Source organism: Gracilinanus agilis, chromosome 4, assembly GCF_016433145.1.
Source record: "Gracilinanus agilis isolate LMUSP501 chromosome 4, AgileGrace, whole genome shotgun sequence".
Classification (NCBI taxonomy): domain Eukaryota; kingdom Metazoa; phylum Chordata; class Mammalia; order Didelphimorphia; family Didelphidae; genus Gracilinanus; species Gracilinanus agilis.
In genome coordinates, this window is record NC_058133.1 from 275,681,744 (window position 1) to 275,696,295 (window position 14,552).

General features: G+C 48.0%; 2 protein-coding genes across 5 annotated transcripts in view; one reads left to right on the forward strand and one right to left on the reverse strand.

Annotated features, from left to right (window-relative positions):
• LOC123245671 (kelch domain-containing protein 3) overlaps positions 1–13,011 on the forward strand; it is an 18,228-nt gene extending 5,217 nt beyond the window's left edge. Inside the window, exons 2-16 of one of the 4 annotated variants that reach the window (XM_044674643.1) lie at positions 653–724; positions 2,393–2,614; positions 2,810–2,980; positions 3,152–3,267; positions 3,467–3,538; positions 3,858–4,071; positions 4,146–4,232; positions 4,412–4,520; positions 4,649–4,722; positions 9,207–9,357; positions 9,524–9,590; positions 11,543–11,647; positions 11,767–11,841; positions 11,935–12,052; positions 12,392–13,011. In XM_044674643.1, coding sequence (XP_044530578.1) covers positions 2,461–2,614; positions 2,810–2,980; positions 3,152–3,267; positions 3,467–3,538; positions 3,858–4,071; positions 4,146–4,232; positions 4,412–4,520; positions 4,649–4,722; positions 9,207–9,357; positions 9,524–9,590; positions 11,543–11,647; positions 11,767–11,841; positions 11,935–12,052; positions 12,392–12,528 — 1,650 coding nt within the window. In that variant the 5' untranslated portion in view covers positions 653–724; positions 2,393–2,460 and the 3' untranslated portion in view covers positions 12,529–13,011. Of the gene's footprint in view, positions 1–652; positions 725–2,392; positions 2,615–2,809; positions 2,981–3,151; positions 3,268–3,466; positions 3,539–3,857; positions 4,072–4,145; positions 4,233–4,411; positions 4,521–4,648; positions 4,723–4,836; positions 4,916–5,517; positions 6,452–8,924; positions 9,021–9,206; positions 9,358–9,523; positions 9,591–11,542; positions 11,648–11,766; positions 11,842–11,934; positions 12,053–12,391 lie in introns of those variants that run through there. The other 3 variants (XM_044674644.1, XM_044674645.1, XM_044674647.1) reach the window with 3 other exon arrangements.
• Positions 13,012–13,625: 614 nt separating this feature from the next.
• Positions 13,626–14,501, reverse strand: LOC123246418 (transmembrane protein 121-like). The gene has a single exon (XM_044675319.1). The coding sequence runs from the start codon at positions 14,499–14,501 to the stop codon at positions 13,626–13,628; it is 876 nt and encodes a 291-aa protein (XP_044531254.1).
• Positions 14,502–14,552: the final 51 nt, after the last annotated feature.

Genomic DNA, 14,552 nt, shown 5'->3' on the forward strand with positions numbered 1-14,552 from the left:
GAGAGACGTGGGGGAGGGGTGGGGGAAAGATCACGGGAGTAGCGAGGGAGGGGGCACTAGAGTTGGGGGATGGAGAGATTGGATTGGTTTGAAAGGGATGATTGTGAGACTAGAAAAGGCTTGGAGTGCGTTTGGGCGGGGAGTGGGGAGATGAGGCTGAGAGTCTCTGTGGAAGGGAGGACTGGGCTGTGTGGAAGGAGGGAGATCTTAAGGATTGCCGTAGAGGGGTCTGGGTAAGTGCATGAAGGACGTAGAGAGCGGGCCAGGAAGTGGTGGGAAAGGCGTCTCTCACGCTGGGAAACCTCAGCCTCCGAGACCTGGGGTTGTCCTTGTTGAAAAAACAGCCTGTGATTCCCTTTTCCTCTGATGATTGATTGAGTTGGGTTTTAAAAAAGTCCTTTTCTCTTCCTTGGGGTTGTGAAAGGGAGGTAGTGCTAACGAAGAATAAGGATAGGTTCCTTATGGGTCCAACAGCTTCTTCCTATCGAAGGGAGAGGGAGTATACTTTTGGGGAGGGATGTTGATGCTATTTTGGGTTGTGGTGTGTTAAAGACCTCGAAGAGATTTGACCTGCGGCAAGCTGGGGGAGTATCGTTTCTCTCCCAGGCTTATGTGTGCCCAAGCCCTGGAGCAAGCTTGTCCCTTCCATTAGGTCTCCTTGGGCAAGGAAGGGATGATGTGCTTGAACCCAGCTCGCTCTCTTTGGAGATTGCAGTGCCACCTGGTGGGTGACCTTTCTTTCTGTCACTGGATTCTGGGCAGTTCCTAGCGCCTTGAATGTTTCCGGGGGAGGGGGTGGGGGAAGATTTTTTTTTTTTTTTGGTCCAGAACTATGATTTTTATCAATTGTTGGAAACTTAGAATAACAGACTCTTGGAATTGGAAGGGATCTCAGAAATCATATAGTTCAATGTGCACCTGAATGAAAATTCTTTATCACATATCTTAAATGGAATTCTCAGAATCACCAATCCTTTTACTGATGCATATATAAATTTGTCTGCAAGTTTATGTAATCTGAGATGGGTTTAGGACACTGAAAAGTTAAAGCGATTTGCCCATAATTTACATAGATTATATAATGTGACCATAGATTTAGAGGGGGAAGGGATCTTAGAGGTGTTCTAGTCTCTCCTCCCATTTTTCAGATGAGAAAATTTGAGTGATGCCCTATGTCATACAGGTAGTAAGTAGCAGAGACGGGATATAATCATTTAATTAAATGGGATTTAATTTTCTTCAGTCAGTGCTTTTTCCATAGTGTGGTTCTATCTTGTACATATCAGAGGCAGGACTTGAACCAAGGACCTACTGACTAAGGCTTATTATATCAATTGTTTCCTCATATGAGTTGCACTATTGTCTCCTAATTGGTGCTTAATAGAGGCATTTATTTTGTTTGATAGAGTGTCTGAAGAACTTCATCCATGTCCAAATCTAATTCTTAACCACCCAAAGGCTGTCTTTGCTTTTCCTATTTACCAGACTCCCTTTAGGGGCCCAGTTGGGGGAGGGGTGACAGCAGTTATTTTCTGCCCCTCAGACAACATGGCTTGGCAAAAGCCTGTCCCTGCCCCTGCCCTGACAAGCTTGAATTCCTAGTCCTGGCAAGGTTCCAGGTACATCTGTCAGGGGAACTCCTTGTGCCCATGGGGAGTCCCAGGTAGCTCCAATTACAGAACCTGGTGGGAGCTGCCTATCTCAGCTAGCCTGCCCTTCCTTAAACTGAAGTTGCCTGAGGCTGGGCACACAGTGTCCTCTGTGAGGTTTGACCAGGACAAGGACCCTGGGGAGGGAGGTGCCATACCCATTCCAAGGGCCTGAAACTTTTTTCCTGGAAGCACCCATGCCAGACTGTAGTGGGTTGTCTAGGCTGGCTGGGTTATTAATAACCCTGGATATTTTAGTATCCCTCTCCCCACCTTTGAGAGTGCCCAGTATTCTTAAGAACTTTTGGCATTAAGAAGCTCAACAGGAGGCAATAGGACTTGTTTTTTATGTTTGCAGTTCCTAGTTGAGGCAGACACTTGAGTCAGTCTAGGAGCTTTTCCCCATCTGGGGACAGGGTGTGGGATCCCTGGATCCCTCAAGTCCCCAAATGTCCTGAGCCTTTGGTTAATGTATTCTACTCCAGTGAAGAACTGGGTCAGGGTTGCCCCAGGCTGTTGGGGAACAGGGTTAGGATCAGCCCTATGACCTCTGTAGCTCCCCTGAGGTGGGGGTAGTCACCTGGACTATGACTGATCTTTCCAAAGAAGGATAGTGTGGGAGGGGTGCTAAACTGATCATTGTGAGCCAGAGAGGTAGGGTAAAAGCAGTGTCACTCTTGAGTTGGGCATAGCACTTGGGGACAGAGGTTTTGGCTAAAGGTCTATTACCTGTGTTTGCACAGGTAGCAGAGACAGCAGGGCAGGCTGGCCGTGCTGTGCGGGCATGTGTCGGTAGCCACATCAGAGGGGAATGTTACGGTGGACAGTGCACCTGGAGGGCGGGCCCCGCAGGGTGAATCACGCAGCAGTGGCTGTGGGGCACCGGGTGTATTCCTTTGGAGGGTACTGCTCTGGAGAAGACTATGAGACATTGCGCCAGATTGATGTGCATGTTTTCAATGCAGGTGAGTAGGGATTACACAAGATTTTTGGGGAAGGGCAGGAACAGGAAGATGGAAAAGACAGAGGGTTAGGGTCTGTGAGATATCAGTCTAGAATGAGGGGGGGAAATTATGTTCTAATTTGAGAGCTCTGTTGGTGGGTGGGGAAGAGGAGGCAGGCCGGGAGGGTCTCAGGTCTGAATGGAGCTATGCCTACAGTGTCTCTGCGTTGGACAAAGCTACCCCCAATGCGGTCCGCCGGACAGGCTGGGGAAGTGCCCTACATGCGTTATGGACATTCAGCCGTCCTCATTGATGACACTGTTTACCTCTGGGGTGGACGAAATGACACAGAAGGAGCCTGCAATGTGCTCTATGGCTTTGACATCAGTGAGTATGGACTCATTGGCTGAACTTGTATAAGTTGTGTACACACCTTGAAGGGTGGGGGAGGGAGGCCTGGGAAGAATATTGTGTGGGGAAAGCATAGCCCTTGTGGGGGCAAGGAAGTAGTGAAAAATATTGACTACTTGGACCCTGACCCTCCCCACTCCTCTTTAGATACTCACAAGTGGTTCACACCTAAGGTATCTGGAACAGTGCCTGGGGCCCGAGATGGACATTCAGCCTGTGTCCTGGGCAAGAACATGTATGTCTTCGGGGGCTACGAGCAGCTGGTAGGTCCATGAGGGGAAATGGAGGAGGTTGAGGAATTTAGTGGAGAGGAAAAAGGAGTTAGTAAGAGGTTTTTGCTTGATTGCTAGGCTTTGATGCAAAGTAGAGGAATAGGGAATAATATTTTTCCCCTATCATTTCTATCCTTCCTTCCTCCAATGCTCTTCCCCTACCTCCCTGAATTTCCTTTCCTTGGTTTAGGCTGACTGCTTTTCCAATGATATCCACAAGTTGGATACCAGCAGCATGACATGGACCCTCATTTCTGCAAAGGTCTGTACTTTTCTTTGCAAGGACCCTTTTCCATTTCTGGCTGAATAAATCATACAATAAAAGTAACCAACTATATTCCTTAAAGCCCTTGCTTTACTCCCAACTTTGCCAAATCCTTTTTCTTTATTCCCTCTATTCCCTATGCTCAGTCCCCACGTCCACCCCAGTGGAGGACTTGAGAACTAGAACCTTTGATTTGGAAGTGACTGAGAAAGATAAGCAGAGTTGCTCATCTTGTAAGAAGAATGGTCACTTTATTTCTCAAAATCCATTCCCAGTTCTCTTGGTGAGTCTTCTCTCTGTTTATACCTTTTCCCAGGGCACTCCTGCAAGGTGGCGGGACTTCCACTCAGCAACAATGTTGGGAAGCCAAATGTATGTTTTTGGGGGTCGAGCTGACCGATTTGGACCCTTTCACTCCAATAATGAAATCTATTGCAACCGAATACGTATCTTTGACACGAGGGCTGAGGCCTGGCTGGAGTGTCCACCTACCCCATTGTTACCTGAGGGCCGAAGAAGCCACTCTGCCTGTGAGTATTTCCTCCCACCCCAAATTCCTTTCCTAAACCCCTTTTCCCCTAAAATTTTTTCATTTCCTTTCCAGTTGGGTACAATGGGGAGCTGTATATATTTGGGGGCTACAACGCCAGACTAAATCGGCATTTTCATGACCTCTGGAAGTTCAACCCAGGTAAAGGAGTTATAGGAAGGTATAGGATGTTGGAGTGGGCAAATCCAAAGGATAAGAATATAGGGGTCCAGGGTCAAGTAGGATGAGAAGTAGTGGCTCCTAGGTTGTTGACAGTCGTGGAGGGAGTAGCTGGAATAGGCAGGGGGTTGAATTTGGTGTTTGCCACAACTTCTCCTCAGTGTCCTTCTCTTGGAAGAAGATTGAGCCTAAGGGAAAGGGGCCATGCCCCCGCCGGCGCCAGTGCTGTTGCATCGTGGGAGACAAGATTGTCCTCTTTGGGGGCACTAGGTCAGGATGAGTGGGAGCCGGGAGGGACTCTTGGGAACAGGGAGGGACACGAGGCCATGACACTTGCTTAGAGGGGTTTTGGTGGGATGTTCATCCCCTTCTTAAAAATTTTCCTTTGATGCCTGTAGTCCTTCTCCTGAGGAAGGCCTAGGAGATGAGTTTGACCTCATGGACCACTCCGACCTACACATTCTAGACTTTAGTAAGTGTTTGCTCTCCCAAAACTGTTGTGCCATAAAAAAAGAGACTCATTCTTAGGGAAGGGAATTCCTGGGCTGCTCTGCTTCTTATACCTCTCTTCCCGTTTCCCCCTCAGGTCCCAGCCTGAAGACCTTGTGCAAACTGGCTGTGATTCAGTACAACCTGGACCAGACCTGTCTGCCCCATGACATCAGGTATAGGAATAGAGAGGGTGAGAGGACAGGAATACCTGTTCCTTTTGCACTGAGTTTCATCAAACCCTCAACCACCTATGTAATGCTGTCTTAGATATTATGGAGTTGGTGAGTGTGGGCACAAGCACATCTCTGCTTAGCCAGCTTCCTGATAGTCTTAAGGGGGAAAAGGATCTTGCCATGCTGGCAGAACACAGTTTGTGCCTTTGGAGGCACCAAGTAGTAAGTGAGCTTTAGGTTATTTACAACCTGAGTGAAATTATAAATTAGATAAATTGTGCTTTGCTTCCCTTTTCTTAATTGTTTATATCAGGGTCACGAACAAACTTTTCCCCAAGTGCCCACACATTTGAATGTATAAACATAAACAGGATATCAGTACAGATGTGGGGGTGGGAAAATGGGTTGGGTAGGGTTTATTAATGGGTAGAGTTCAATTGCTACTTAAGCTTAGAAGGTCTGTGTGGAGGAAGAGGGAAGGTGTAAGTTGTTGGTCTTTTAGGAACCTTCAGGGATTGGGTTTGGTGTAAGAAAACCTATATCTTGTTCATTTCTCTTTCTTCCTTCTCTGGCCTTCTTCCTCACCATTTTGGGTTTTGCAGGTGGGAGCTGACTGCCATGACCACCAATAGCAACATCAGCCGCCCCATTGCATCATCCCACGGGTAGGAGGAAGCCTTCATTGTCTTCCCTACTGATCCTGCTGCTGTCCTCACCACCCCTTCCCATCATTTGTGAGCCTGCCACCATGGGCCCCTGGACTTTGTCTCCCTGCAGCTGGAGGTGCTGGACTAGGGATTTTTTTTCTGTGCTGTGGACTTTTGGAGGGGCAGCTGGGGGAGAGCTGGGGCCCTCCCCCTTGTCCCCTCCCCCTTGGGCCTCAGGCCCTTTCCCTTTGGTGCTCTCCCCATCCATCTCTTTCCCTCTGATTGTTCCTTAGCATCTGCCCTTTGTTTGGGGCATCCACATATTTTATGGGGTTTGAGGGAGGGAAGGCAAGGAAGCATCAGTATCTAAGCATAGCTTCAATGCCTCCTCCACCTTCAGGAGAAACCCTTAGCCCCACCTCCTCAACCCTGCCTGAGCCATGAGTGGTGTTTGGGAGCTAAGAGGTATAGAGCTGTTGAAGTGAAGTCCTTTCTACACCCTTCTTGGGGACAGGGGGTGTCCATCAGGTGATCCCTTCCTCCCCTCATTCCTGACCCCCTCACCCCCTCCAGGTTGTTACTATTCCCTGAAAACCAGCCAGCTCGGATTTTATAAAAATGTGTACAAACCCAAAGCAGTGTTGTCTGTTTATGGGGCACATGGACAGTCCTGGAGGGTAGAAGGATGAAATGGAGGCAGTGGATTTGAATTCTTCCCAAAAACTGGGGAGAAGCCACTGCCTTTTGGAGGGAAAGGAACTGAGATTGGAACTGGACCTTCATCTTCTCATCAGACTAGAGCCAGTTGGTTGCCAAAGCCAGGCAGTCTTTATTAAGCACCTGTGATATGACAGATGTGGATACAAATAAAAAAGTGAGACAATCTTGACCTTCAGAGAACTTACTTCTACTGGGGGGATACAACAAACATTAAGAAGTCTAAAATCTGTGCAAAATAAGTCATTTCCAGGGAACAAGGCACCAATAACTGGGAATATTGGGAAAGACCCCTGAGAAGAAATGGCACTTGAATGGAGATGAAGGGAACTAGAGCTTTGGGCAGTGATATAGTATTCTAGGAAGAAAGGACTATATAAAGAGAGGGAGATATAATATGAAATATGTTGGGGAAACTGAATAGGCCAGTTTGGATGGAATATAGAATGTGTAAAGAAGGGAGTTAACATGTAATCAGCCTGGAAAGAGAAGCTGTAGCTACATTGTGAAGGGCTTTAAATGCCAAAAAATGTAGTTAAGAGACAATAAGGAGCCATGTAAATCTTATTTAACAAGGGAGTGACTTTGGCTTAAGGAATGTCATTTGGCAGCTCCAGGAAGTGCTGGTTTGGAAACAGATTGCATGTAGGGCGACCAATTAGGCTATTGCCTTAGCCTAGGAAAGAAAAGAGAGACTGATCTAGGCTAGTGACTGGGAATGAAGGAAAGGGGGTGAAAGATATGGGGAGGTAGACTAGATAAGAGCAGATAACTGAATATGTAGGGGTGAGGGAAAGTGAAGATTCTGAGTATGATACTGAGATTTCAAACAGCTCATCAGAAGAATGATGGTACCCCTGAAAGAAATAAGTTGGATGGGGAGTTTTTAGGGCAAAGATGACAAATTTGGTTTTGGATATGTTGTTTGAGGGGGTTCTGTGAGTTGTTCAGGACTGAGTTGTCCAGCAGGCAGGTGGGGATGTGAAACTAGAGCTCAGAAGAGAAAAATGAGGGCTGGATATGCAGTTCAGAGGAGTCATCTGCATAGAGATGACCATTGAAATGATGGCTGATGAGATCACTAAAAAGAGTGAGGGGGTAAGATCATGGATGACCCTGCACAGGAAACTGAAGAAGATTGGTGTGATGGGAAGAGAATCACAACAGAGCAGCCTAGACCATGAAAATGTAGGGAAAGAGAGTACCCACAAGGAGAGGATGGCTGTAGTGTCAAAGCCTATAAGAGGGGTAAATTTCAGTTGAGAGGTGGGAACAGAAGATTGCAAGAGGCTAAGGAGTGGAGATGAGAGCAGCATTTTCTTTTCCTTAAAAACCCTTACCTTCCATCTTAGAATCAATACTATATATCTGTTCTAAGAAAAATGGCAAGTGCTAGGCAATGGGAGTTCAATGACTTGTCCTGAATCACACAGTGAGGAAGTGTCTGAGGCCACATTTGAACCCAGGATCTTCACGGTCTCCAGGTTTGGCTCTCTGTCCACAATGCCACCTAGGTGGCCCTGTAAATAGTATTTTCTAAGAATTTGGCTGGCTAAAAAAGAAGATGGTAGTTTGAAAATAGGGTCAAGTGCAGGCTTTTTAAGTTTAGGGAAGAAAAGGGAATAAGTATTACGTGCTTACTATGTGCCAGGTACTATATACAATTACCTCATTTGGTCTTCACATGAACCCTGAGAGGCAAGTACTATTATCACCCCATCTTATAATTGAGGAGACTGAAGAGGAGGGAGGTTGTGACTTGTTCGAGGTCGCAGTGACAGGCTGGATTTGAACTCCAGTCTTCCTGACTCCAGGCCTAGCACTCTGTTATTATGCCATGTTTGTAGACAGCTGGGAGAAAGCTGTTTCAAGAAGAGATTGAAACTTAGAGACTGTTAGCAGATGCTCAAAGGGGAGAGCTCAGAGAGGATTTGAAATGAGGAATTAGGGGACTCTCTACGGGTGGCCTCAGTTTTTCCAGTGAAGTTTAGGTGAGATCATTTGTTGATAGGAAGTTGGGGGGTCGGACTGTAGGTGATTCGAGATTTGGAACAGAGGCCATGAGAAATACGTTATCTGCAGACTTAAGGCTCTGTTCCTGAGTACTAACAGACATCTGTAGAGGTGAGTGTGTGTCATTTCATTCAGCAATGCTCAAAAGGTCCAAAGTAGGAGCCGGGAAGACGAAGCAGAGCCCCAAGTCTGGGGTGCAGAAATTTTAGAATGGCAATAGCACGGGATCTCCGAGCAGAAGTCGGCACAGAGCTGATCTGGGTGATGGGCTCCCATAGCTCTCGGAGCTGGAGGAAGTCAGAGGTGGTGACCCACCTTCCCATCTACCTGGGTAAAGCACCCGGGACAGGGCGGCTTGCAGATGGGTTACCAAGGCAGCAGAGGCAAGAAGTTTCTGCTCTCTTCTCCCGTCCACCACCTAGTTTGGGTTAAAGGGTAGTCAGCGCCAGGGTGCTGAAGCCAGGGTGCTCACCTGCCCCAGCATCCTTTCTCCCAACTTTAACCCCGCCCACCCGCACATCCCTGGGTGCCCCTCCCCCTCGTGAGGGCACTTCCGGCCGACGCATCCACGTTGCTTTCCGGGGCCGTCGCCGGAAGGGGCGGTTCTCTGAAAGCCGTGACGGAAGTTTGCCCCGTGATCTTTGGAGGGGATTTTTCGTAGATGGCGAAGAGGGAAAAGTCGCGCCGGCCTCGGCATCGGGAGCCCGATGGCGGTGAGGCCGAGGCTGGTGGGTCCAGAGACACTGAGCGGGCAACCTGGAGTCGGTGGGGGGGGCGGGGCCGGGGCCGGAGTGAGCGTAGGGAAACGGGGCTCGGGCGGGTGGGAGAGTTCCCCGGTGCGCACAAAGGCCTGAAGGAAGTAGTCTGAGGGTCGTCGCTGAGCGCCCGACGTCCCTCCCTTCTGCTTCTTCCAGATCTGGCCACCATGTCCTTTGAGGAGCTGTTGGAGCTTCAGAACCGAGTGGGGACCAAAATGTACCGACAACTGACGGCGGGGCCCCGTGCTGAGGATCAGCTGCGGAGGGTAGCTCCCACCCGTGCCCGGGGGGCTGCAGAGAAACAAAGGTGGGGAGCATATGGGGTAGGGCAGGTACCTAAGGACACAGCTGTCTCCCAAGGTGAGATGAGCTACCTCGGCCCTGCCTTTCAGATGAGGCATGGCAAGGGGGTGGAGGGAGAGAGGTTTTACCTGGAGTTTCTCTAATTTCTCCTTCCTTTCTGCCGTCCTCAGACCCCTGGAAATGTCTTCAAAGACACGAGTGCCTTTTTTGCGTCAGGTTGTCCCTGTCAGGAAGAAGGTGAGGCTCTTTGGCAGTCTAGGTGAAGAGCAGTCAAGAATGCACTCAGCTGTGATTAAGATTCCCACAGGCAGTTTTGGTTGGGATAGAAAACAATAGGACCATTCTATTTCTCATTTATTAATACAAATCTGTTATGCCTGTGTACATAACAGAATTTCCATATTTTTTTTAATTCTTTTTTTTTTTTAAACCCTTGTACTTCAGTGTATTGTCTCATAGGTGGAAGAGTGGTAAGGGTGGGCAATGGGGATCAAGTGACTTGCCCAGGGTCACACAGCTGGGAAGTGGCTGAGGCCGGGTTTGAACCTAGGACCTCCTGTCTCTAGGCCTGACTCTCACTCCACTGAGCTACCCAGCTGCCCCCTAGAATTTCCATATTTTAAGTTTTGAACTGATCTCCTATTTCTATACATTTACCAAGACAGAATACTTTTTTTTAAAAAGATTTTACTTGGGCTGCATTTCTCACATCCATCTCCTTCCCACAGGTAATACCCATTGCCACTGCATGGCCAGTTACAGTAATTTCCTAATAATTTTTTTTGCCTCCACTTCCTGTTCCCTCCAAATTATCCTTCTTACTGGTGTTGGATTTAATATCTTCCCTATAGAAAAATCCATTCATGTCATTACCATTCTTAGAAATTGGTAGTGGTTCTCTACTATCCCACTGAGTAAATTCCAAATTCTTTTGCCTGCTGTTTAATGCTTTTGGAAGACTGATACTTTTTTTTTTTTTTTAAGATGAAGACAGACAGTAACTTTTGCTTTTGTGCAGTGGATAGGGACATTGTGCTTAAGTCAAAGACCCAAAGGCAATGCCCAAAGATGAATTCCCCAACTTAAAAGAGACCAACCCAATGCCATCCATTTGTGTTTTGTTTTTTTCCTGGACCTCTACAGTTCTTTTTCATTTTACTCCTCTCAATTCACAGAGCACACCTGAAGAACTTGGATCACTCTGCCTTCAAGCTGACTAGGCTTCCTTACTTTCATCCTTTTGTTGATGCTGTTCTTTGTGCCTCGAATACACTACTTTTCTTAAAATCCTACTCATTCTTTAGAATAGGGTTCTTAACCTGGAGTCTGTGAACTTATTTTTTTAATTGCATTTAAGAACAGTTGTTTTCCTTTGTAATCCTATGTCTTTTATACATTTAAAACATTCTGAAAGGGGGCAGCTGGGTAGCTCAGTGGATTGAGAGCCAGGCCTAGAGATAGGAGGTCCTAGGTTCAAATCCGGCCTCAGACACTTCCCAGCTGTGTGACCCTGGGCAAGTCACTTGACCCCCATTGCCCACCCTTACCACTCTTCCACCTATAAAAGTCAATACACAGAAGTTAAGGGTTTAAAATTAAAAAAAAATAAAATAAAATAAAAAAAAAAAACATTCTGAATAGGGGTCTATAGGATTTACTAGACTGCCAAAGTCAGTGACAAGGTCTATGACAAAAAATGGTTTACTTGCATACAAGAAATCTTGCTGACATATAACCTTCTTTCCCCTCTCCCCTTTAATGATCTTTCATCTTTGGACCTCAAATATAATCTCTGAAGTGTGTATCACATAATTTTTTGCATTATCACCCCACCTCCAAGCCTGTCTATAGACTACACATTCTATGAAGTTAGAGACTTTTTCTCAACTTTGTATTTCCCTCTGTACCCAAAATAGCCACCTGATGAATGGATGACTAGCAGTTTTCTAAATGTTTTGGGTGGGATAGAAGGAAAAGGCTCAGGGAAGCTAGGAAGCACAGATGGACACAGGTCTGGAGTTAGGTTCAGATTTAGCTTCCTGGGCACATCACCTGACTGCCTAGCCCTTACAGATTTTGTTTTAGGATTGATACTAAGACAAAAGGCAAAGGCTTTTGTTTTTTCTTTCTTTTAAGAGGAAGAAGGAAAAGGCTGATTTTGTTTTTCACTCCTTTGATATCCCTCCCAGGTGGCCCGGGACCCTCGATTTGATGACCTGTCAGGGGAGTACAATCCTGAAGTGTTTGAGAAGACATACAGATTTCTGAATGAATATCGTGCAAAGGAGAAGGAGGTGCCCACAGGGATTAGGCTTTGGGAGTTGATAGGGAAGATGGGTAGACTAGTCTGGAGTTATGGTGAGAGGTATACTGATGGGTCTGGTCATGCCTAACCCTGGTCTCAGCTCTACAGCTGGTGGCAAAGCATCTAAAGAAGAGCAAGCCAGGAGAAGAACAGGAAAAGCTGAAGCAACTACTCCATCGAATGGTGAGTAGTGGTAGATGCTCCAACCATTCCTCTGAATGACCCTCTCCTTTCTTGGAGACTTTTTCACCACTCTTCCTTCATTCTTACTCCCAGGACCAGCAGGAGGTGGCCCAGCAGGAGCAGCAGCGGCAGCAAGAGCAGCGGCTGGCCCTGAAACAGGAACAGAGAGCTCAGGCCCAACAGGGCCATCGGCCCTTCTTCTTGAAGAAATGTGAGTAAAGGAAACAGCTTTTAAGGTTTTAGTGTGGCTGCCTGTCAAGCAGGCCATATCTACTGGTAAAAGCTGGTATTGAGAAGGGCCCTGCTAGTGGGGATGATAGAGACTTGTTTTTGAAAAACAGACTGTTTTTGAAGAGTAGGATCCAAGAGGAGAGAATGAAGGAAGGGACCCTCTGATAGAAGGTAGGAGGGACCCACATGGCCTCTAGGACCAGAAAGATTGAGGAATGGACACCCCAATGAGCTCTCGAAACTCTGGTGTATCTATACACCTTGGCCTGCAAGATCTGTCCAGAGCTCATACTTTTCCCCTGATTCTTCTTGATAATAGCTGAACAGAAGCAGCTAGCACTGGCTGAGAAATATAAGAAGCTAAAGCGAAGCCAGAAGTTGGAGAGTTTCTTGAGCAGAAAGAGGCGCCGAAATGCTGGAAAAGACCGAAGACGGCTGCCCGTGGGCAAGGACTAAAGGGGGCCTGGTCTTCTCCAGGTCCTTCCCCTCTAGGGCAGTATCTGTGGAGGCTGTTCTGGTGTGGACTTAGTGCTTTGTGTTTCTATTCCAATACCCTTGGATAAGGACTTCAGGCCTTGGGGCATCAAGATAGTGGATGGATCTGGTTGCAGCAGCCACAGTGCTGCTGTTGTAAAGCTGGGGTCTCAGGGTTACTGTGACAAAAAGAAAAAGGAAAATTCTCAAGACTAATCATCATAATCTGGTTCCCTGTGGATTCCTCAGATCAAACCTGGCTCCCTTTTTCCTCAAGGAAGGAAGTGCCTTTTTAAGGGGGCAGCTTTGGTGCAGAAAGGACTGTTGGGAAGGGCTGAAGTGGGTGAGGATCCTGGAGAGGCCATTAAGTGCCCCCTGGGCCAGGGCTTAAGGGAAAGCTCATGAATTCTATTACTGCACTTGGTGCTAGAGTGCTGTAAACATTTCCATAAATACTTGGGCACATCTTTTGTCTTATTTCCTTCTAAGTTTTTATGGGTTAGGGGAATAAGAGGTGTTCATCCAGTTATTTGAGTCATACAGGGATAACATACAGCATGTGGAATGAGTGGGTAATAAGCTCTTGCCTTACAATTTCCACTAGCCCTTTTGGAAAGGGTTTGTGAGCCCTTCCTAGGTGGTTACCTGGATAGGGAGTGTTCTGGGGCATTAGGGCAGGGGTTTTACTCTATTTTCAGCAGTCTCTTCTGCCCAGAGGAATGTATACCAATACCATAGTCACCCATGACCGCTCCTCCCAGCTGTGCTCTATCCCTCCCTGCCTTCAGCCCCCAGAGCAGAGATGGCAAAGCACCTTGGGCCTCAGCTATAGCTTTATTGTGCTGAGTCTGACACTTGAGGCCCTCAGCCTGCATTAGACTTTTGATTTGGACAGCATACTCACAAAGACTCTCAAGTCCCTAAATGCAACAGACCGGTGGATCAGGTCCTGTCCTCAGAGTTCCAAAATGCAAGTCCAAGTCAAAGGTGAAAGGACTCGGGCAGGTCGTGCTGGTGAAAGTGATAGCTTAGAAGGGCAATCCACATCCATCCCCATGTCCCTGTGCAAGCAGGGCACATCAGGTAGGCCTCATAGCCTGAGTCGGTGTGATACGGCCAGGTTGAGTGGGAGTCCGGGGTGATGATGAGCCAGACAGCCACTGTTTTCGGTACTGCAGGAACATGCAGAGCTTGAGAACCAAGGCCAGCAAGTTCTTTCCTAGAAAGATGCTGGAGACATAGGTGTCACGGAAGAGCAGGAGATGCGTGGCCCTGATGAGGCTGGTGGCCAGATTGACCGTGAGCAGGCTGAGGAGGGGGTAGAGTACCATGCGGTGCGGCAGAGGCTGGAGGCCTTGTAGGCTGAGCTCGCCCAGGGCAGCACATGGTAGCAAGAGCAGCAGAGCATAGCAATAGAAGAATGTGACACCCTCTGCCCAGAAGGGCAGTGCCCTTTGAGGTGGCTCCCACAGCCCTGCCTGCACATCTAAAATATCCAGCAAATCTGCCACCACCCAGAGCAGGTGACTCCTGAGTTCTTCACGCCATTGGAAGGATGACAAAATCTCTGGGGCCTTTGGAGACCCCAACAGAGCAAAGAGTCCAGGCACACTGAGTGCTAGCACCAGGGTGAAGGCCTGGCGGGCAGGCGGGCCAGGGCAGTGCCCCTCAGCCCGGCAGCTCCGGTAAATGAAGTAGACCTTCATCTCCAACACAAAGATGTAGAGAAACCAGAGCAACATGGTGCATCCCCGCCGTGTGGTATGGGCTTCCGCACCAGCACCAGCCACTACAGGGCGAAGTACCAAGAGCAGGCAGACGTTGCCCGCAGAGAGCAGCAGCCCCAGGCCCAGCCACCAACCTCCTGGACTCTGACCCATGAGATAGCCATCGGCCAGCAGCATACTCCCTGAGATGAGGGCCACCACCAGCCATGTAGGGCATGGGGATACCATCCTGCCAGGCCCCTGGTGCCCACCCACGGCTGGACATTCCTTCACACCCTT